The sequence below is a fragment of the Petromyzon marinus genome, chromosome 80 (assembly GCF_048934315.1).
Source record: "Petromyzon marinus isolate PM22_M1 ecotype Great Lakes invasive population chromosome 80, UKy_Petmar_22M1.pri1.0, whole genome shotgun sequence".
Taxonomy (NCBI): Eukaryota; Metazoa; Chordata; class Hyperoartia; order Petromyzontiformes; family Petromyzontidae; genus Petromyzon; species Petromyzon marinus.
In genome coordinates this window covers 10,121,603-10,144,234 of record NC_133746.1, presented here as the reverse complement: position 1 = coordinate 10,144,234, position 22,632 = coordinate 10,121,603, and the positions used below count along the sequence as shown (strand labels likewise).

The 22,632-nt window shown below is 50.7% G+C and overlaps 2 protein-coding genes across 8 annotated transcripts in view; both read left to right on the top strand.

Annotated features, from left to right (window-relative positions):
* The window catches only part of LOC116957668 (uncharacterized), a 36,686-nt gene extending 22,386 nt beyond the window's left edge, over positions 1 to 14,300 (top strand). For 3 of the 7 annotated variants that reach the window (XM_076057305.1, XM_032979977.2, XM_076057306.1), the window contains exons 10-15: positions 700 to 820; positions 4,457 to 4,570; positions 7,565 to 8,475; positions 9,430 to 9,499; positions 9,885 to 10,059; positions 10,857 to 14,300. In XM_076057305.1, the coding sequence (XP_075913420.1) occupies positions 700 to 820; positions 4,457 to 4,570; positions 7,565 to 8,475; positions 9,430 to 9,499; positions 9,885 to 10,059; positions 10,857 to 11,149 (1,684 nt within the window). In that variant the 3' untranslated portion in view covers positions 11,150 to 14,300. The remainder of the gene's footprint in view (positions 1 to 699; positions 821 to 4,456; positions 4,571 to 7,564; positions 8,476 to 9,429; positions 9,500 to 9,884; positions 10,060 to 10,856) is intronic. The other 4 variants (XM_076057304.1, XM_076057301.1, XM_076057303.1 and 1 more) reach the window with 4 other exon arrangements.
* Positions 14,301 to 20,102: 5,802 nt separating this feature from the next.
* LOC116957662 (bile acid receptor-like) overlaps positions 20,103 to 22,632 on the top strand; it is a 32,595-nt gene continuing 30,065 nt past the window's right edge. Inside the window, exon 1 of the mRNA XM_076057338.1 lies at positions 20,103 to 21,092. The gene's annotated coding sequence lies outside the window, so the exon portion shown is untranslated. The remainder of the gene's footprint in view (positions 21,093 to 22,632) is intronic.

The following is a 22,632-nucleotide window of genomic DNA, read 5'->3' as shown; positions in this document are numbered from 1 at the left end:
TTTGTGTCGTCTGTCTGTGTGTGGGCCGCCATGGGGAGCGGCGGCGCGTCGGTCTTCACGCCGAGTTCGATTCCCGCTCGCGGCCACGATCATCCGAACCGTTCCGGTTCCCTCCCGCTAGGCCAGACGTGGGCAAAGTGCGGCCCCCGGGCCGTATACGGACCGTTGGGCTTCTTAAGCCGGCCCGCCGAACTTGTCCAAATATAATAATAATTATTATTAAATTAAATTTTACCTTTCTCCTGTAGTGCCCCCACTTCCCCATTAGATGGCGCACTTTGACCGGGAGTTACGGCGTGTTTTTTCTGTATCGTTCACGTTCGTGCAATTCCTTGCGTATAAATGATTTGCCGCCTGTTTAAGGCCAAATCCTTTCACGTAATGACTTTTACATGTCATTTATAAACACTCCGCCCATCTGCTCCCGGCCCGGCCCCTCTGTCAAATTTTAGAACCCATTGTTGCCCGCGAGTCAAAAAATTTGCCCGCCCTCTGCCCTAGGGTCTGCTCGGCCCTCACCAGGCATCGCCATTGGCCGGGCGTGGTGCTGGCCACCCCCCCCCCCCCCCAACCTTGCCGGCACTTCACGTGCGCCGACTCGCTGCCGCTCGACAGCACTTGGCCCCGGACAGTCCGCTGAGGCTTTGAGGGCGGGCGGGGAACCTTTAGCTTTGCGTGGGCGGTGGTTTTCGCGTGCAGGAAACGCGAGGAGCGAGAGCGTCGCGCTGTGGAAGCGCGCGAGAAGATGGAGCAGAGGGACCTGGAGAAGAAGCGCCGCTTGGAGCAGAAGCTCGCCCTGATGGACCTCAAGCTGAGCAAGGTGCGGGCGCCGAAGCCGCACCGCACAGCACCACAGAGTGCTACAATACAGCACCACAGAGTACTACAATACAGCACCACAGCATACTACAATACAGCACCACAGCATACTACAATACAGCACCACAGAGTACTACAATACAGCACCACAGAGTACTACAATACAGCACCACAGAGTACTACAATACAGCACCACAGAATACTACAATACAGCACCACAGAGTACTACAATACAGCACCACAGAGTACTACAATACAGCACCACAGAGTACTACAATACAGCACCACAGAGTACTACAATACATCACCACAGAGTACTACAATACAGCACCACAGAGTACTACAATACAGCACCACAGAGTACTACAATACAGCACCACAGAGTACTACAATACAGCACCACAGAGTACTACAATACAGCACCACAGAGTACTACAATACATCACCACAGAGTACTACAATACAGCACCACAGAGTGCTACAATACAGCACCACAGAGTGCTACAATACAGCACCACAGAGTACTACAATACAGCACCACAGAGTACTACAATACAGCACCACAGAGTACTACAATACAGCACCACAGAGTACTACAATACAGCACCACAGAGTACTACAATACAGCACCACAGAGTACTACAATACAGCACCACAGAGTACTACAATACAGCACCACAGAGTGCTACAATACAGCACCACAGAGTACTACAATACAGCACCACAGAGTGCTACAATACAGCACCACAGCGTACTACAATACAGCACCACAGAGTACTACAATACAGCACCACAGAGTACTACAATACAGCACCACAGAGTACTACAATACAGCACCACAGAGTACTACAATACAGCACCACAGAGTACTACAATACAGCACCACAGAGTACTACAATACAGCACCACAGAGTACTACAATACAGCACCACAGAGTACTATAATACAGCACCACAGAGTACTACAATACAGCACCACAGAGTGCTACAATACAGCACCACAGAGTACTACAATACAGCACCACAGAGTACTACAATACAGCACCACAGAGTACTACAATACAGCACCACAGAGTACTACAATACAGCACCACAGAGTACTACAATACAGCACCACAGAGTACTACAATACAGCACCACAGAGTACTATAATACAGCACCACAGAGTGCTACAATACAGCACCACAGAGTACTACAATACAGCACCACAGAGTACTACAATACAGCACCACAGAGTACTACAATACAGCACCACAGAGTACTACAATACAGTACCACAGAGTACTACAATACAGCACCACAGAGTACTACAATACAGCACCACAGAGTACTACAATACAGCACCACAGAGTACTACAATACAGCACCACAGAGTACTACAATACAGCACCACAGAGTACTATAATACAGCACCACAGAGTACTACAATACAGCACCACAGAGTACTACAATACAGCACCACAGAGTACTACAATACATCACCACAGAGTACTACAATACAGCACCACAGAGTACAATACAGCACCACAGAGTGCTACAATACAGCACCACAGAGTACTACAATACAGCACCACAGAGTGCTACAATACAGCACCACAGAGTACTACAATACAGCACCACAGAGTACTACAATACAGTACCACAGAGTACTACAATACAGCACCACAGAGTACTACAATACAGCACCACAGAGTACTACAATACAGCACCACAGAGTGCTACAATACAGCACCACAGAGTACTACAATACAGCACCACAGAGTACTACAATACAGCACCACAGAGTACTACAATACAGCACCACAGAGTACTACAATACAGCACCACAGAGTACTACAATACAGCACCACAGAGTACTACAATACAGCACCACAGAGTACTACAATACAGCACCACAGAGTACTACAATACATCACCACAGAGTACTACAATACAGCACCACAGAGTGCTACAATACAGCACCACAGAGTACTACAATACAGCACCACAGAGTACTACAATACAGCACCACAGAGTACTACAATACAGCACCACAGAGTACTACAATGCAGTACCACAGAGTACTACAATACAGCACCACAGAGTGCTACAATACATCACCACAGAGTACTACAATACAGCACCACAGAGTGCTACAATACAGCACCACAGAGTGCTACAATACAGCACCACAGAGTACTACAATACAGCATCACAGAGTACTACAATACAGCACCACAGAGTGCTACAGTACAGCACCACAGAGTACTACAATACAGCACCACAGAGTACTACAATACAGCACCACAGAGTACTACAATACAGCACCACAGAGTACTACAATACAGCACCACAGAGTACTACAATACAGCACCACAAAATACTACAATACAGCACCACAGAGTACTACAATACAGCACCACAGAGTACTACAATACATCACCACAGAGTACTACAATACAGCACCACAGAGTACAATACAGCACCACAGAGTGCTACAATACAGCACCACAGAGTACTACAATACAGCACCACAGAGTACTACAATACAGCACCACAGAGTACTACAATACAGCACCACAGAATACTACAATACAGCACCACAGCGTACTACAATACAGCACCACAGAGTACTACAATACAGCACCACAGAGTACTACAATACAGCACCACAGAGTACTACAATACAGCACCACAGAGTACTACAATACAGCACCACAGAGTACTACAATACAGCACCACAGAGTACTACAATACAGTACCACAGAGTACTACAATACAGTACCACAGAGTACTACAATACAGCACCACAGAGTACTACAATACAGCACCACAGAGTACTACAATACAGCACCACAGAGTACTACAATACAGCACCACAGAGTACTACAATACAGTACCACAGAGTACTACAATACAGCACCACAGAGTGCTACAATACAGTACCACAGAGTACTACAATACAGCACCACAGAGTACTACAATACAGCACCACAGAGTACTACAATACAGCACCACAGAGTACTACAATACAGCACCACAGAGTACTACAATACAGCACCACAGAGTACTACAATACAGCACCACAGAGTACTACAATACATCACCACAGAGTACTACAATACAGCACCACAGAGTACTACAATACAGCACCACAGAGTACTACAATACAGCACCACAGAGTGCTACAATACAGCACCACAGAGTGCTACAATACAGCACCACAGAGTACTACAATACAGCACCACAGAGTACTACAATACAGCACCACAGAGTACTACAATACAGCACCACAGAGTACTACAATACAGCACCACAGAGTACTACAATACAGCACCACAGAGTACTACAATACATCACCACAGAGTACTACAATACAGCACCACAGAGTACTACAATACAGCACCACAGAGTGCTACAATACAGCACCACAGAGTACTACAATACAGCACCACAGAGTACTACAATACAGCACCACAGAGTACTACAATACAGCACCACAGAGTACTACAATACAGCACCACAGAGTACTACAATACAGCACCACAGAGTACTACAATACAGCACCACAGAGTACTACAATACAACACCACAGAGTACTACTCCCACCCTCCTCCTGCCCCTTGTGACACGACGTGCCCCTGGGGCGATGCCCACAGCAGAACAAGGAGGGGAAGGCTGCGGAGGAGAAGGCCAAGAAGCTGAACAGGAGGCACGGGGGGTGCGACGAAGAGATGCCGGCGGCGGCTGAGAGAGTGAGGCACGCTCCCACGGTAACCCGGCAACACGCGGCCCCAGCCGCCACGCGCGCCAGCGATACGCAGCACACGTCAATGCACGCACGCACCTATACGCAAGGGCAAAGATCCCCCGTGTAGCCTTAACAGACTTGTAGGGGCAAGTGCTGTTAGCGAGTAGCACCTATGAAGGCTGGCACAGCACACGAGGGGGTCGGTGGCCAACACCGCGCCCGGCCGCCTTTGTCTCCCCAGTGGCGATGTTTACACATCGCACCGGGTGCTCACTTGAGGCTGAGTCGACCTAGGGGGAGGCCCAGGACCTGTTCAGATAATCGTCACCGGTGTAGGCTGTGAGCGAGAATCGAACCCGGGTCGCCAGGTTCGTAGCGCAGCGCGCTCACCGCTACACGCACACACGTTCATATACACAACAACCGCTATTCGCCACGAAGTGGCGGTGACGTCACCACGATGCTTGTGCCAGGCTATGTGCACCTTGAGACCACGTGAAGTGTCGAACGCCCGCTGGCAGAAGGTCACGGGGCATACCCAGGTGCCACGGGTCGAGTGACTGAGATGAGTGGGTGATGCACCACCTGTGCCCCCTACTGTGCCAACTTGCTGTGCTTTAGCCACCCGGCGCTCCGCTCGTTGTTGTGAGCGTCGCTCCTCCGCCCTCCGTTGTTGTTGGAGGGCGACTGCCTCCAACTGCCCAGTAGCATCCTTCACGAGCCTCCTCCACAGAGGCCGATGTTGACACCGCTGGTACCAGTCATCGGCAAGTCCACTCAGCTCCACATCCTCCTGTACCACATCACTCCATCTCTTCTCTGGCCCGTGCCGCGCCCGTTTAGCCCCTCCCGATCCGGCCGAACAATAGCTGTTTAGCCATTTGGTGACTTTGCATGCGGGCTACATGGCCCAGCCAACGCAGCCTTGCCTGCCTGAGGAGCTCACCGATGGGACTTTGTCCAGATCTTTCAAGGATTTGTGAGCTCTTCACACAATCTAGCCTGGTTAAACCCAGGATTGATCGTAGGCAGGCCAGCCTAAATGTTTCGAACCGGCGAAGATGTTCCATTAGGTGGGTCTACGTTTCGCAAGTGTAGGGAAGGGAGGGAATGACCGTGGCCGAGAAGACCTGAAGCTTCATGCGGAGCGACAGTCCAGGTAGCTTCCACACAGCTTTACGCAACCGATGAAAAGATAATGCCGCTCGACTGATTTGGAGTGAGACTTCTGCTTTTAAACCGGAGCCGGTCATAAGCACACTGCCCAGATATGGGAACTCTCCACTCTCTCCACAACTGCCCCATCACCAATTGGGAGTTGTGGGGGTGGAGTGTCCGATTGTACAAAATACCATGGCAGGTGCTTAATTTTGGTGGGGCTGATGGTAAGGCCCTACCTCTTAGTGGCAAGCTCCAGGTTTAGCAGTAGCGCCTCCAACTCCTCCTCTGAGTGAGCAGCGATTACCAGATCATCGGCATACATAACATGGTTGAGCAATAGGGAGCCATCCCTTGACCGCACCCGGGCATCGATCAGTCTTCCATTATATCTCTACGAGATGGAAATTCCTCCGGTACAGCTATTTAAGGCCTCACGAACTACCTGGTCAAAATAGATGTTAAATAATGTGAGAGCCAGAGGACATCCCTGTTACACCCCAAGGTGAACAGGGAATGGCTCCGACTCCCGGCCACGTAGTTTTACCCGGGCCAGCTCACCATCACGAAGGTCCTTTATGATCGTGAGCAGAGGGTCAGGGACTCCGAAAGCACGAAGAACAACCCAGAGCCCAGGCCTACTGATGGTATCATAGGCCTTGACCAGGTCAATAAAGTAGGTCTTGTTAGAATTCCCTACACCTCTGCTGTAGTAGACGGACAGAAAGTATGGCATCCGTGCAGGACCGCCCTTTCCTGAAACCACATTAAGGCTCCGCAACCCTCTCCTCAGCATGCCTAGCAAGGCGATGTTGAATAATCCTTTCCAGGACCTTTCCCGGCACACTGAGGAGTGAGATGCCCCTGTAGTTGTTAGTCTGTGCGGTCCCCCTTCTTAATGAGGGGGACCACCACACACACACCTATACACACGCATCAGTACACACACTCTTATACACACAGACACGTCAACACACACGTACACACACACATCAATACACATACCTATACACACGTCAATACAACACACACAAATACAGAAACACGTTGATATACACGCGCACACCTCAATACACAACAACAACCGCCATTCGCCACTAAGTGGCGGTGACGTCACCACGACGCTTGTGCCAGGCTATGTGCACCCTGAGGCCACGTGAAGTGTCGAACGCCCGCTGGCAGGAGGAGGTCACGGGTCAGATCCAGCAGGTGCCATGGGTTGACCCGACTGAGATGACCGGCAGATGCACCACCACCTGTGCTCCCCACTGCGGCACCTGGCTGCGTTTTATCGGCCCGGCGCTCCGCTCGTCGTTGTGAGCATCGCTCCTCTGCCCCCCGTTGTTGCTGGAGGGCGACTGCCTCCAACCGCCCAGTCGCGCTGTTAGCGAGTAGCACCTAATGAAGGCCGGCACGGCACAAGAGGGGGGTGGGTGGCCAACACCGTGCCCGGCCGCCTTTGTCTCCCCAGTGGCGAGGTTTACACATTGCACCGGGTGCTCATTTGAGGCTGGGTCGACCTAGGGGGAGGCCCAGGACCGGTTCAGATAATCACCACCACGCGCCCAGGTGACCGTGCGCGGCAATCGAACTCTGGTTACCGAGTTTGTAGCGCACACTCTCCACTTCGCCACTGCTGACGACAAACATGAAGATCTCCCATATAGCCGTAACGGACTGTTGGGGCAAGTGCCGCTGGCAAGCACCTATGAAGGCCGACACGGCACATGCAGGGGTGGGTGGCCAGCGCCACTCCCGGCCGCCTTTGTCACCCTAGTGGCATTGATAGGAGCTCGCTAACCGTGCTTGTTTTAACTTTTAACCCCCCACCCTTGTGTGATTGTGCTTGCCCGGGCAGGAGGAGCAGGAGACTGCATGGAGGGAGACGGAGGCTCAGAGACAGAGGGAGATGGAGGCTCAGAGACAGAGGGAGACTGAGGCTCAGAGACAGAGGGAGACTGAAGCTCAGAGACAGAGGGAGATGGACGCTCAGAGGGAGACTGAAGCTCAGAGGGAGACGGAGGCTCAGAGGGAGACTGAAGCTCAGAGACAGAGGGAGACTGAAGCTCAGAGACAGAGGGAGACAGAGGCTCAGACACAGAGGGAGACTGAAGCTCAGATACAGAGGGAGACGGAGGCTCAGAGACAGAGGGAGACGGAGGCTCAGAGGGAGACTGAAGCTCAGATACAGATGGAGACGGAGGCTCAGAGACAGAGGGAGACTGAAGCTCAGAGACAGAGGGAGATGGAGGCTCAGAGACAGAGGGAGACAGAGGCTCAGAGACAGAGGGAGACTGAAGCTCAGAGACAGAGGGAGATGGAGGCTCAGAGGGAGACTGAAGCTCAGAGACAGAGGGAGACGGAGGCTCAGAGACAGAGGGAGATGGAGGCTCAGAGACAGAGGGAGACGGAGGCTCAGAGACAGAGGGAGACGGAGGCTCAGAGACAAAGGGAGACGGAGGCTCAGAGACAGAGGGAGACGGAGGCTCAGAGACAGAGGGAGACGGAGGCTCAGAGACAGAGGGAGACGGAGGCTCAGAGACAGAGGGAGACGGAGGCTCAGAGACAGAGGGAGACTGAAGCTCAGAGACAGAGGGAGACGGAGGCTCAGAGACAGCGGGAGACGGAGGAGGCGGAGAAGCAGCGACAGAGACGGCATGCGGCGGAGCAGCGGCTGAGGCAGCGGGAAGAGCTGCAGAAGCGACTGGATCAGAAGCAGCAGCAGCAGCAGCAGGAGCAGAAGAATGAGGGGCGACTGGAGGCCTCGAGGTACGGGGGCAGTCCTCCGTTGGCACGCTCCTTGCGTGCTGCGCCTTTTTGGAATACCGCGGCCGCGCTCTTGCACCCTTCAGACCTTTTATAGGAACGCGCGGGTGGCAGCGTTTCGGAATTGCGTCATCAGGCCGCGTGACACAACGCCCCAGCCCGTGGCTTGTCGTCTCGTGTGGACATTTTACAGCAGCGGCGAAATAGAGGCCCGCTGGACGTCCACAGAGCTCCGGGGATTCCCGTAGGGCCACAGAGGCCCGCAGAGACCCACGGAGAGAACCACGCTCAGTGGGCGTCGCCCTGGTAAAATAAAAAAATAGTTTAGTTTGAGTGTGGGTCCTCGATGAGTGGTTCCCGGTGGGATGATCGGCCGCTGCCCGATGATTATTTGTTTTTGGAAGCGTGCGCTTGCGGAGCCTTTTGGCTGCTGCTTTAAATTTCTACGCGGCGGTGGCGGCGGCGGCGGGGATGATGACGACGACGATGACGCTGGCCACTCGGTTGGGCTCCTGTCATTTGTGGTAGCCAGGTGGCTTGTAAAAAAAGAGTTTAACCTGTACATATAATGTACTCTCCCTCCCTCTCTACCCTTCTTCCCCTCCCTCCGCTCCCTCCCCTCCCCTCCCTCCTCTCCCCTCCCTCCCTCCCCTCCCTCCTCTCCCCTCCCTCCCTCCCCTCCCCTCAAGCTCCCTCCCGCCCTCACTCCCTCCTCTCCCCTCCCTCCTCTCCCCTCCCTCCCCTCCCTCACTCCCTCCTCTCCCCTCCCTCCCTCACTCCCTCCCCTCACTCCCTCCTCTCCCCTCCCTCCCTCACTCCCTCCCCTCACTCCCTCCTCTCCCCTCCCTCCCCTCACTCCCTCCTCTCCCCTCCCCTCACTCCCTTCCCTCCCTCTCTCCCCTCCCCCCTCCCCTCCCTCCCTCCCTCCATGTGATCATTCCTCCTCATGACTCGCAGCAGCAAGCAGCAGAAGGAGAACGACGGCCGGGCGCTCAACACGAACCTCCTCAACGGCACCATGATCCTGGTACGTGCCGTGCGGCGGCGGCGACGACGTCACCGCACCGCAGTGACGTCGGCGTGCGTGCGTGTTGACGTGCGTGTGTGTGTGTGTTGACGTGTGTGCGTGTTGACGTGCGTGTGTGTGTGTGTGTTGATGTGTGTGCGTGTTGACGTGCGTGTGTGTGTGTTGACGTGTGTGTGTTAACGTGTGTGTGTGTTGACGTGTGTGTGTGTTGACGTGTGTGTGTGTTGACGTGTGTGTATGTGTTGACGTGTGTGTATGTGTTGACGTGTGTATGTATGCATGCGTGTATTGACACGTGTGTGTGACGCATGTGTGTGCGCACGTACATTGACGCGCGCGCACGTGCATTGACACGCGCGTGTGCACGTGTGTGAACGCCGGGCAGAACTCAACCCCGCCAGGCACCGCCGCCGCCAGGACCCCCAGGACAACGATGATGACGACGATGAAGCAGCAGCCGCGAGCCAAATCCTTGGAGACCTACGGCATGGACCAGAACAGCGACGACTCCACAGACGACGAGTCGAAGCCACGCAAGCCCATCCCCTCCTGGGCACGAGGTGCTCGCTCGCTCGCTCACACGCTCGCTCAAACATGTACTCGCTCGCCCGATCGCTCGCACACTCGCTCGCACACTCGCTCGCTAAACCACACGCTCGATCACTCACTCACCCGCACTCGCCCACTCAACCGCTTGCTCGCTCGCTCACTCACTCGATCACACATTTACTCAAACATGTACTCGCTCGCCCGATCACTCAACCACTCACTCGCCCGCCCGCCCTCTCGTTCGCTCGCTCACTCACTCAACCACTCGCTCAAATACACATTGTTGCTCGCACACTCGCTCGCTCATCCTCTTGCTCGCTCGCTCACACACTCCCTCAAACATGTACTCGCTCGCCCGATCACTCAACCATTCACTCGCCCGATCACTCAACCACTCACTCGCCCTCCTGCTCGCTCACTCACTCAGTCGCTCAACCACCCGCTCACTCGCTCGACCACCGGCTTACTCACTCGCTCGACCACCCGCTCACTCACTCGCTCAACCACCCGCTCACTCACTCGCTCAACCACCCGCTCACTCACTCGCTCGACCGCTCACTCACTCGACCACCCGCTCACTCACTCGCACAACCACCCGCTCACTCACTCGCTCAACCATCCGCTCGCTCACTCGCTCGACCACCCGCTCGCTCACTCGCTCGACCACCCGCTTTACTCACTCGCTCTCCGTCCGCTCCTCACCACCCCGCTCCTCACCATCCCCTCCTCTCCCCCACCCTCACCTCCCCTCTCGCTCCCCGTCCGCTCCTCACCACCCCCCCCCCCCCCCCCCGTGCCTCGCGCGCAGAGGCCCAGCTGATGGAGGCCCTGAGGGGGCAGTACAGGGCACCGCCCGACCTCGACGTCCTCTTCGGCGCCATCCCCGCCCCCATGCTGGAGGAGATCTTCAACCAGCGCAAGACGCACTACTTGAAGCGCACCAGCTCCGCTGTCTGGCACAGCCCCCCGCTGGCCGCCGGTGACGCCGCCGGCATCACCGGCGGCGTCTCCTCGTCCTCCAAATTCGCCCCGGCGTTCAACGCGACGACCGCGCAGGGCTACGGCGGCCGTCTCGCCAACGTCTTTGGCAAGAAGCACTAGGGGGGGGGGGGGTGGAGGGTGAGGGGGGGGAAGGTGCCCGTGGCCAGGCCCATAATGGCCGTTTTCGTAGAGGAGGAGCAGACCGGGTTTGGGAGTCAACGCGTGGCAGTGGTGGTGGCGGTGGTGAGGAGGAGACTGGGTTTGGGAGTCCACGCGTGGCGGTGGTGGCGGCGGTGGCGGCGGTGGTGGCGGTGGTGGCAGTAGTGAGGAGGAGGAGGAGACTGGGTTTGGGAGTCCACGTGTGGTGGTGGTGGTGGCAGTAGTGAGGAGGAGGAGACCGGGTTTGGGAGTCCACGTGTGGTGGTGGTAGTGAGGAGGAGGAGGAGGAGACTGGGTTTGGGAGTCCACGTGTGGTGGTGGAGGCGGTAGTGAGGAGGAGACCGGGTTTGGGAGTCCACGTGTGGTGGTAGTGAGGAGGAGGAGACCGGGTTTGGGAGTCCACGTGTGGTGGTGGTGGTGGCGGTAGTGAGGAGGAGGAGGAGGAGACCGGGTTTGGGAGTCCACGCGTGGTGGTGGTCTTGGTGTTGGTGGTGGTGTTGGCGGTAGCGAGGAGGAGGAGGCCGGGTTCGGGCGTCCGCTCGCCGCCGGAGGATCTTGCGAGGGTTCGTCGTCACGGCCGTGTTCCGTGCGCGGGCTTCAGGTTGACGGCCGCTGCGCTTGCGAGGCGCTGGATCACGGCGACGTTGCAAGGGGCCTTGGTTGAAGGGCTCCTGGCCTGTTGTTTGCCGAACGACGCGTCACCCCGTCAGCCACCACTTGAGTTGGAGCACAGGGACTGGGTCACGACTTTCTGTCTTGCTGTCGGTGAGGTTGGGGGGGTGTTGATGATAGTCGCTGTGTTGTGAGGCATTGGACCGGAACTGCTTATTGACTGGGTTCGAGCCCTGGGTCTGTGTTTGTAAGTTTACACGATGGCTGAGAGCCTAGGTTCGAGCCCTGGGTCTGTGTTTGTAAGAGTTCACGATGGCTGTGTGACATAGAGCCAGCACTGTCGCTGAGAGCCTAGGTTCGAGCCCTGGGTCTGTGTTTGTAAGAGTTCACGATGGCTGTGTGACATAGAGCCAGTACTGTTGCCTAGAGTCTAGGTTTGAGCCCTGGGTCTGTGTAAGAGTTCACGATGGCTGTGTCACACAGAGCTTGCACTGTCGCCGAGAGCCTAGGTTCGAGCCCTGGGTCTGTGTTTGTAAGAGTTCACGATGGCTGTGTGACACAGAGCCAGCACTGTTGCTGAGAGCCTAGGTTCGAGCCCTGGGTCTGTGTAAGAGTTCACGATGGCTGTGTGACACAGCCAGCACTGTTGCTGAGAGCCTAGGTTCGAGCCCTGGGTCTGTGTTTGTAAGAGTTCACGATGGCTGTGTCACACAGAGCCAGCACTGTTGCCTAGAGCCTAGGTTCGAGCCCTGGGTCTGTGTTTGTAAGAGTTCACGATGGCTGTGTGACACAGAGCCAGCACTGTTGCTGAGAGCCTAGGTTCAAGCCCTGGGTCTGTGTAAGAGTTCACGATGGCTGTGTGACACAGCCAGCACTGTTGCTGAGAGCCTAGGTTCGAGCCCTGGGTCTGTGTTTGTAAGAGTTCACGATGGCTGTGTCACAGAGCCAGCACTGTTGCCTAGAGCCTAGGTTCGAGCCCTGGGTCTGTGTTTGTAAGAGTTCACGATGGCTGTGTGACACAGAGCCCACCACTGTTGCCTAGAGCCTGGGTTTCAAGCCCTGGGTCTGGGTGTCCACTGAATCACTCCGGCGTTGTAACAAAAATGTCTTTGGCACCGTTGCGGCCTCGGCCATGAACCCATCGGAAGTTTGCCGTCACCGGACACCCACCTGGAGTTCGAGCCCTGGTCCCCTGCCGCCTTGGGGAGGCGGCGCGATTTTCGCGGCGATTAGTGCAGCGGTTAGCGTGCCACGAACCCACCGAGGAGCCGAGTTTGATTCCCTGCTCGTGGGACAACCAACCCAACGCAACCGACGGTCATCCGAACAACAGGTCCAGTGGGGCCCTCCCCTAGGTCGTCTCGGCTTCAAAGGAGGTACCGGGTGCTGCGGCGTGCAGCAAACACTGCTCCGCCGGATTTATCAGATGGTGCTGCTCGCCACGAAACACCACTTTCCCCCAACAGCCTGGGGCGGGGCGGGGGGGGGCAACCTCTTTTGCCTTTGTGGTGAACATCGCCGCTCGGAGTCGGAGCCTCGGTTTCCGCCGCCTTGGGGAGGCAGCGCGGTTAGCGCAGCGGCGGTGGTTGGCGCGCCACGAACACACCGGGCGAAGACTCCCGCCCGCCCGCCACTTTGCGTACACCCCCCCCCCCCCCCCCACACTTTGACGCCCCGCACGCCCGAGAACATTTTACGGTGATCGGCAACCGAAGGTCACGGCGGTGTGAAACCGCAATGGAGGAGAGCCCGTTTTTTGTTTGTTGTTTTGAATTGCGTCAAAAAAAAGAACCAACTCGGCGTGGCAAACGGGGCGGGCACGGCGGGCACGGCGAGGGCACGGCGAGGGCACGGCGAGGGCACGAGGGGGCGACAGCGGCCTCTGAATTCGACGACGCGCGCGGCTCCGGATACCCGCGGGTTTTTCTTTTTTTTCCTTTTCCAGCGACGGATTTTTTTTCATTTTATAACTTAAAAAAAATGTCTTTCTCCGAGGTCACAGCTTCTCCCCCTCCTCCAGACGGCAGCCGACCCGCGGGTAACGAGGGCCCCCCCCCTCCCCCCCGGGATCCGCGTGCCGACCCGCCAACCTTTGCCACCGTCGCGGCACACCGCCGGGTTAACGCGCCGGTGCCCGCACCGCCGCCAAGCGTGACCCACCGGGCTCTCGGTGGTCAAGCGTCTGTCCTGCGACGTGGCCGTGAATAGCCGGCGGTGGGCGGAGTGGCGCCCGCTCGCGGCGTTCCACCCCCCCCCCACCCCACCCAGTCGCTCGCCCTTTGCCGGGTGTTTCCGTCCCTGTCGTTGCGTCCGCAAGCCTCTGCGGCGTCGTCCCATTTGTAAATGTTTATTTCGGTTTTTTTCTTCATTTTTACCGCCTCGAATGGTCTTGTCTGTTGTTACGGACGCACCCCTTGCGTGTTTGTTATTGCGACAGCCTTTTTAGAGAGCGCGCGTGTGTCTCTTTACATAGTCTATGAATAAAAGTTATTCGATTTGAGTTCGGGAGGGGGAGGGCGCACGCCGTGTGGTTTTTGAACTCGTCGAATGGAGATGCCTGCGTGAAAGGAAACCGACGTTGCACACTCGATCACACTCCATTGGTGTACACTCTCAATCACACACTCATAATGTACACTCGATCACACACTCATGTACACTCTCAATCACACACTCATAATGTACACTCAATCACACACTCATCATCATGTACACTCAATGACACACTCATCATCATGTACACTCAATCACACACTCATCAAATACACACTCAATCACACTCTAATCAAATACACTCTCAATCACACTCATCAAATACACTCTCAAACACTCTCATCAAATACACACGCAATCACACTCTCATCAAATACACACTCTCATGCACACTCTCAACCACACTCCATTGATGTAAACTCTCAATCACACACTCATAATGTACACACTCGATCACACACTCACCATCATGTACACTCTCAATCATACTGTCATCAAATACACATTCAATCACACACTCATAATGTACACTCTCATCAAATACACTCTCAATCACACTCATCAAATACACACTCAATCACACTCATCAAATACACACTCAATCACACTCTCATGCACACTCTCAACCACACTCCATTGATGTACACACTCAATCACACTCTCATCAAGCACACACTCAATCACACTCTCATCAAATACACTCAATCACACACTCATAATGTACACTCTCAATCACACACTCATCAAATACACAATCACACACTCCTCAAATACACACTCAATCACACACTCATAATGTACACTCAATCACACTCCCATCAAATACACTCTCAATCACACACTCACCATGTACACTCTCAATCGCAATCATCAAATACACACTCAATCACACACTCATAATGTATACTCTTAATCACGCTCATGAAATACACTCAATCACACACTCATAATGTACACACTGGATCACACTAATCAAATACACACTCATCATCATGTACACTCTCAATCACACTCATCAAATACACTCTCAATCACACTCTCATCAAATACACATTCAATCACACACTCATAATGTACACTCTCAATCACACTCATCAAATACACTCTTAATCACACTCATCAAATACACACTCATGATCATGTACACTCAATCACACACTCATCATCATGTACACTCTCAATCACACACTCATCATGTACACACTCAATCACACACTCATCATCATGTACACTCTCAATCACACTCTCATCAAAAACACTCAATCACATTAATCAAATACACTCAATCACACTCTCATCAAATACACATTCAATCACACACTCATAATGTACACTCTCATCAAATACACTCTCAATCACACTCATCAAATACACTCTCAATCACACTCATCAAATACACTGTCAATCACACTCATCAAATACACTCTTAATCACACTAATCAAATACACACTCATCATCATGTACACTCTCAATCACACTCATCATGTACACTCAATCACACTCATCATCATGTACACACTCAATCACACACTCATCAAATACACTCTCAATCACACACTCATAATTTGCACTCTTAATCATAAACTCCTCAAATACACACTCAATCACACACTCATAATGTACACTCTTAATCAAACTCTCATCAAATACACTCAATCACACACTCATAATGTACACTCTTAATCACACTCTCATCAAATACACACTCAATCACACACTCATAATGTACACTCTTAATCACACTCTCATCAAATACACACTCAATCACACACTCATAATGTACACTCTTAATCGCACTCTCATCAAATACACACTCAATCACACGCTCATAATGTACACTCTCAATCACACTCATCAAATACACTCTTAATCACACTAATCAAATACACACTCATCATCATGTACACTCTCAATCACACATCATCATGTACACTCAATCACACACTCATCATCATGTACACTCTCAATCACACTCATCAAATACACACTCAATCACACTCTCATCAAATACACTCTCAATCACACACTCATCAAATACACTCAATCACACTCATCAAATACACAATCACACACTCACCATGTACACTCTCAATCGCACTCATCAAATACACACAATCACACACTCATAATGTACACTCTTAATCACACTCATGAAATAGACTATCAATCACACACTCATAATGTACACACTCGATCACACATCAAATACTCAATCACACACTCATCATCATGTACACAATCACACACTCATCAAATACACTCTCAATCACACATTCATCATCATGTACACTCGCAATCACACTCTCATCAAATACACTCTCAATCACATTAATCAAATACACTCTCAATCACACTCTCATCAAATACACACTCAATCACACTCATCAAATACACATTCAATCACACACTCATAATGTACACTCTCATCAAATACACTCTCAATCACACTCATCAAATACACTCTCAATCACACTCATCAAATACACTCTTAATCACACTTATCAAATACACACTCATCATGTACACTCTCAATCACACACTCATCATCATGTACACACTCAATCACACACTCATCATCATGTACACTCTCAATCACACACATCAAATACACAATCACTCTCATCTCACTCAATCACACACTCAATGTACACACTCAATCACACACTCATCAAATACACTCTCAATCACACACTCATAATTTACACTCTTAATCATACACTCCTCAAATACACACTCAATCACACACATAATGTACACTCTTAATCAAACTCTCATCAAATACACTCTCAATCACACACTCATAATGTACACTCTTAATCACACTCTCATCAAATACACACTCAATCACACACTCATAATGTACACTCTTAATCACACTCTCATCAAATACACACTCAATCACACACTCATAATGTACACTCTTAAACACACTCATCAAATACACTCTCAATCACACTCATAATGTACACTTAATCACACTCATAAAATACACTCTTAATCACACTCATAATGTACACTCTTAATCACACTCTCATCAAATACACACTCAATCATACTCCATTGATGTACATACTCAATCACACTCATCAAATACACACTCAATCACACACTCATCATCATGTACACTCTCAATCACACTCTCATCAAATACACACTCAATCACACATTCATCAAATACACTCAATCACACACTCATCAAATACACTCAATCACACACTCATCATGTACACTCTCAATCACACTCTCATCATGCACAAACTCAATCACACTCATCAAATACACACTCAATCACACACTCACCATCATGTACACTCATCACACTCTCATCAGATACACACTCAATCACACTCTCATCAAATACACACTCAGTCACACACTCATCATTATGTATATTTTCAATCACACTCTCATAATGTACACTCAATCACACTCTCATCATGTACACTCTTAATCACACTCATCAAATACACACTCAATCACGCACTCATCATCATGTACACTCTCAATCACACACTCATCATAATGTACACTCTCAATCACACTCTCATAATGTACACTCTTAATCACTCTCTCATCAAATACACTCTCAATCACACACTCATCAAATACACTCAATCACACTCTCATCAAATACACACTCAATCACACTCATCAAATACACAATCACACTCTCATCATGCACACACTCAATCACACTCTCATAATGTACACTCTTAATCACACTCTCATCAAATACACACTCAATCACACACTCATAATGTACACTCTTAATCACACTCATCAAATACACTCTCAATCACACTCATAATGTACACTCTTAATCACACTCTCATAAAATACACTCTTAATCACACTCATAATGTACACTCTTAATCACACTCATCAAATACACACTCAATCATACTCCATTGATGTACATACTCAATCACACTCATCAAATACACACTCATCATCATGTACACTCTCAATCACACTCATCAAATACACACTCAATCACACATTCATCAAATACACTCAATCACACACTCATCATGTACACTCTCAATCACACTCTCATCATGCACACACTCAATCACACTCTCATCAAATACACACTCAATCACACACTCAATCACACTCAGTCACACACTCATCATTATGTATATTTTCAATCACACTCTCATAATGTACACTCTCAATCACACTCATCATGTACACTCTTAATCACACTCATCAAATACACACTCAATCACACACTCATCATCATGTACACTCTCAATCACACACTCATCACAATGTATACTCAATCACACTCTCATAATGTACACTCTTAATCACACTCTCATCAAATACACTCTCAATCACACACTCATCAAATACACTCAATCACACTCTCATCAAATACACACTCAATCACACTCTCATCAAATACACAATCACACTCTCATCATGCACACACTCAATCACACTCTCATCAAATACACACTCAATCACATTCTCATAAAATACACTCTCAATAACACTCCATTGATGTACACTCTCAATCACACTCTCATCATGTACACACTCAGAATCTTATCCTGGTGAAATCCGATGAGCTATGGTGCTCTTTTCAACAGATGTCCACTATCATTGCACTCCATCGTTCACAGCGCAGAACATGAGAACCTACCACTACACACACACGGGGTGAGCTGTAGGGGTGAAGGCGGGGTGAGCGGTAGGGGTAGAGGCGGGGTGAGTGAGCGGTAGGGGTGGAGGCGGGGTGATCGGTAGGGGTGGAGGTGGGGTGAGCGAGTGGTAGAGGCGGGGTGATCGGTAGGGGTGAAGGCGGGGTGAGCGGTAGGGGTGGAGGCGGGGTGAGTGAGCGGTAGGGGTGGAGGCGGGGTGAGCGGTAGGGGTGGAGGCGGGGTGAGTGATCGGTAGGGGTGGAGGCGGGGTGAGTGATCGGTAGGGGTGGAGGCGGGGTGAGCGGTAGAGGTAGAGGCGGTGTGAGCGAGCTCGTAGTTTTAGTTGTGGTTGTTGTGGTGGTTGTTGTAGTGGTGGAAATGATTGTTGTTGTGGTGGTGGTTGTTGTGGTGGAAATTATGGTTGTTGTGGTGGAAATGATTGTTGTTGTGGTGGTGGTTGTTGTATCGGTGGAAATGATTGTTGTTGTGGTGGTGGTGGTTGTTGTGGTGGAAATGATTGTTGTTGTGGTGGTTGTTGTATCGGTGGAAATGATTGTTGTTGTGGTGGTGGTTGTTGTGGTGGAAATTATGGTTGTTGTGGTGGAAATGATTGTTGTTGTGGTGGTGGTTGTTGTATCGGTGGAAATGATTGTTGTTGTGGTGATGGTGGTTGTTGTGGTGGAAATGATTGTTGTTGTGGTGGTTGTTGTATCGGTGGAAATGATTGTTGTTGTGGTGGTGGTTGTAGTGGTGGTGGTGGTTGTAGTGGTGGTTGTAGTGGTGGTGGTTGTAGTGGTGGTGGTGGTTGTAGTGGTGGTGGTTGTAGTGGTGGTGGTTGTAGTGGTGGTGGTGGTTGTAGTGGTGGTGGTGGTTGTAGTGGTGGTGGTGGTGGTTGTAGTGGTGGTGGTTGTAGTGGTGGTGGTGGTTGTAGTGGTGGTTGTTGTTGTGGTGGTGGTTGTAGTGGTGGTTGTGGTGGTGGTTGTAGTGGTGGTTGTAGTGGTGGTTGTAGTGGTGGTGGTAGTGGTGGTGGTGGTGGTTGTAGTGGTGGTGGTGGTTGTAGTGGTGGTGGTTGTGGTGTTTATTGGTTATCAATCGATGTTCCCACTGCTCTTTTACTGCCTTGGGTGGGCAAAGTCCACGCCGACTCCACACAGCCACCAGAGACACACAGAGACACAGACACACACAGAGACACAGAGACACAGACACACAGACACACACAGAGACACAGCCACACAGCCACCAGAGACACAGAGACACAGACACACACAGAGACACAGACACACACAGAGACACAGCCACACACAGACACACAGAGACACAGAGACACAGACACACACAGAGACACAGACACACACACACAGCCACCAGAGACACACAGAGACACAGACACACAGAGACACAGACACAGCCACACACAGAGACACAGACACACAGACACAGAGACACAGACACACACAGACACACACAGAGACACACACAGAGACAGCCACCAGATACACACAGACACACACTGAGACACAGAGACACAGACACACACAGACACACACAGAGACACAGCCACCAGATACACACACAGACACACACTGAGACACAGAGACACAGACCGAGACAGAGACACAAACAAAGCGAGACACGCAGAGACACAGACACACAGTGAGACAAACACAGAGAGAGACACACAGACACACACAGCGAGACACAGAGTTAGACAGACACAGAGAGAGACACAGCGAGAGAGACAGACACACAGCGAGACACACACAGACATAGCGAGACACACACAGAGACACAGACACAGAGAGACACAGACACACACAGCGAGACACACACAGAGAGACAGACACACAGCGAGACACATACAGAGACAGACACACAGTGAAACAGACAGAGAGAGACACAGACACACACAGCGAGACAAACACAGAGAGAGAGAGACACAGACACACAGCGAGACACAGAGTTAGACACAGAGATAGAGACACAGACACACAGCGAGACACAGAGAGAGAGAGACAGACACAGCGAGACACACACAGAGACAGACACACAGTGAGACAAACGGAGGAGACACAGGCACGCAGACAGAACCACAGAAACAGAGACACAGAATCAACGAACATCTCATGTGAGGACAAGGCGCAACCAGGTGAGGTGGTGGTGAGAGTGGTGGTAGTAGTGTAGGTAGTGGTAGTAGTGTAGGTAGTGGTGGTAGTAATGGTGGTAGTAGTAGTAGTGTAGGTAGTGGTAGTGTAGTAGTGGTAGTGTAGGTAGTGGTAGTAGTGGTGTAGCTATTAGTAGTGAAGGTAATGGTGGTAGTGGTAGTGTAGGTGGTGGTGGTACAGTAAGGGAAAAAAGTATTTGATCCCCTGCTGATTTTGTATGTTTGCCCACTGACAAAGAAATGATCAGACTATAATTTTAATGGTAGGTTTCTTTGAACAGTGAGAGACAGAATAACAACAACAAAATCCAGAAAAACGCATGTCAAAATGTTATAAATTGATTTGCATTTTAATGAGGGAAATAAGTGTTTGACCCCTCTGCAAAACATGACTTAGTACTTGGTGGCAAAACCCTTGTTGGCAATCACAGAGGTCAGACGTTTCTTGTAGTTGGCCACCAGGTTTGCACACATCTCAGGAGGGATTTTGTCCCACTCCTCTTTGCAGATCTCCAAGACATTAAGGTTTCGAGGCTGACGTTTGGCAACTCGAACCTTCAGCTCCCTCCACAGATTTTCTATGGGATTAAGGTCTGGAGACTGGCTAGGCCACTCCAGGACCTTAATGTGCTTCTTCTTGAGCCACTCCTTTGTTGCTTTGGCCGTGTGGAATACCCATCCACGATCCATTTTCAATGCCCTGGCTGAGGGAAGGAGGTTCTCACCCAAGATTTGACGGTACATGGCCCCGTCCATCGTCCCTTTGATGCGGTGAAGTTGTCCTGTCCCCTTAGCAGAAAAATACCCCCAAAGCATAATGTTTCCACCATGTTTGACGGTGGGGATAGTGTTCTTGGGGTCATAGGCAGCATTCCTCCTCCTCCAAACACGGCGAGTTGAGTTGATGCCAAAGAGCTCCATTTTGTATTCATATTCTTAGTTTTTTCGGTAAAGTCACGTTGAAGGGAAACAACAAAATAATAAAATATATATAAAACAATAAAAAAATTCTCACGACGTTTCGACCATAACTCAAACGGTCGTCTTCAGGTGTGTTGGTTTGCATAAATTTATTTTTAAACGGTGCATTAATTTATTTTTTAAACGGTGCATTTATTTATTTTTTATAAATAAATAAATGCACCGTTTAAAAAAAAATTATGCAAACCAACACACCTGAAGACGACCGTTTGAGTTATGGTCGAAACGTCGTGAGAATTTTTTATTGTTTTATATATATATTATTATTTTGTTGTTTCCCTTCAACGTGACTTTACCGAAAAAACTAAGAATATGAATTACTGCAGTCACGAAAGCTTTAAATCAAAATTTAGCTCCATTTTGGTCTCATTTGACCACAACACCTTCACCCAGTTGTCCTCTGAACCATTCAGATGTTCATTGACAAACTTCAGACGGGCATGTATATGTGCTTTCTTGAGCAGGGGGACCTTGCGGGCGCTGCAGGATTTCAGTCCTTCATGGCGTAGTGTGTTACCAATTATTTTCTTGGTGACTATGGTCC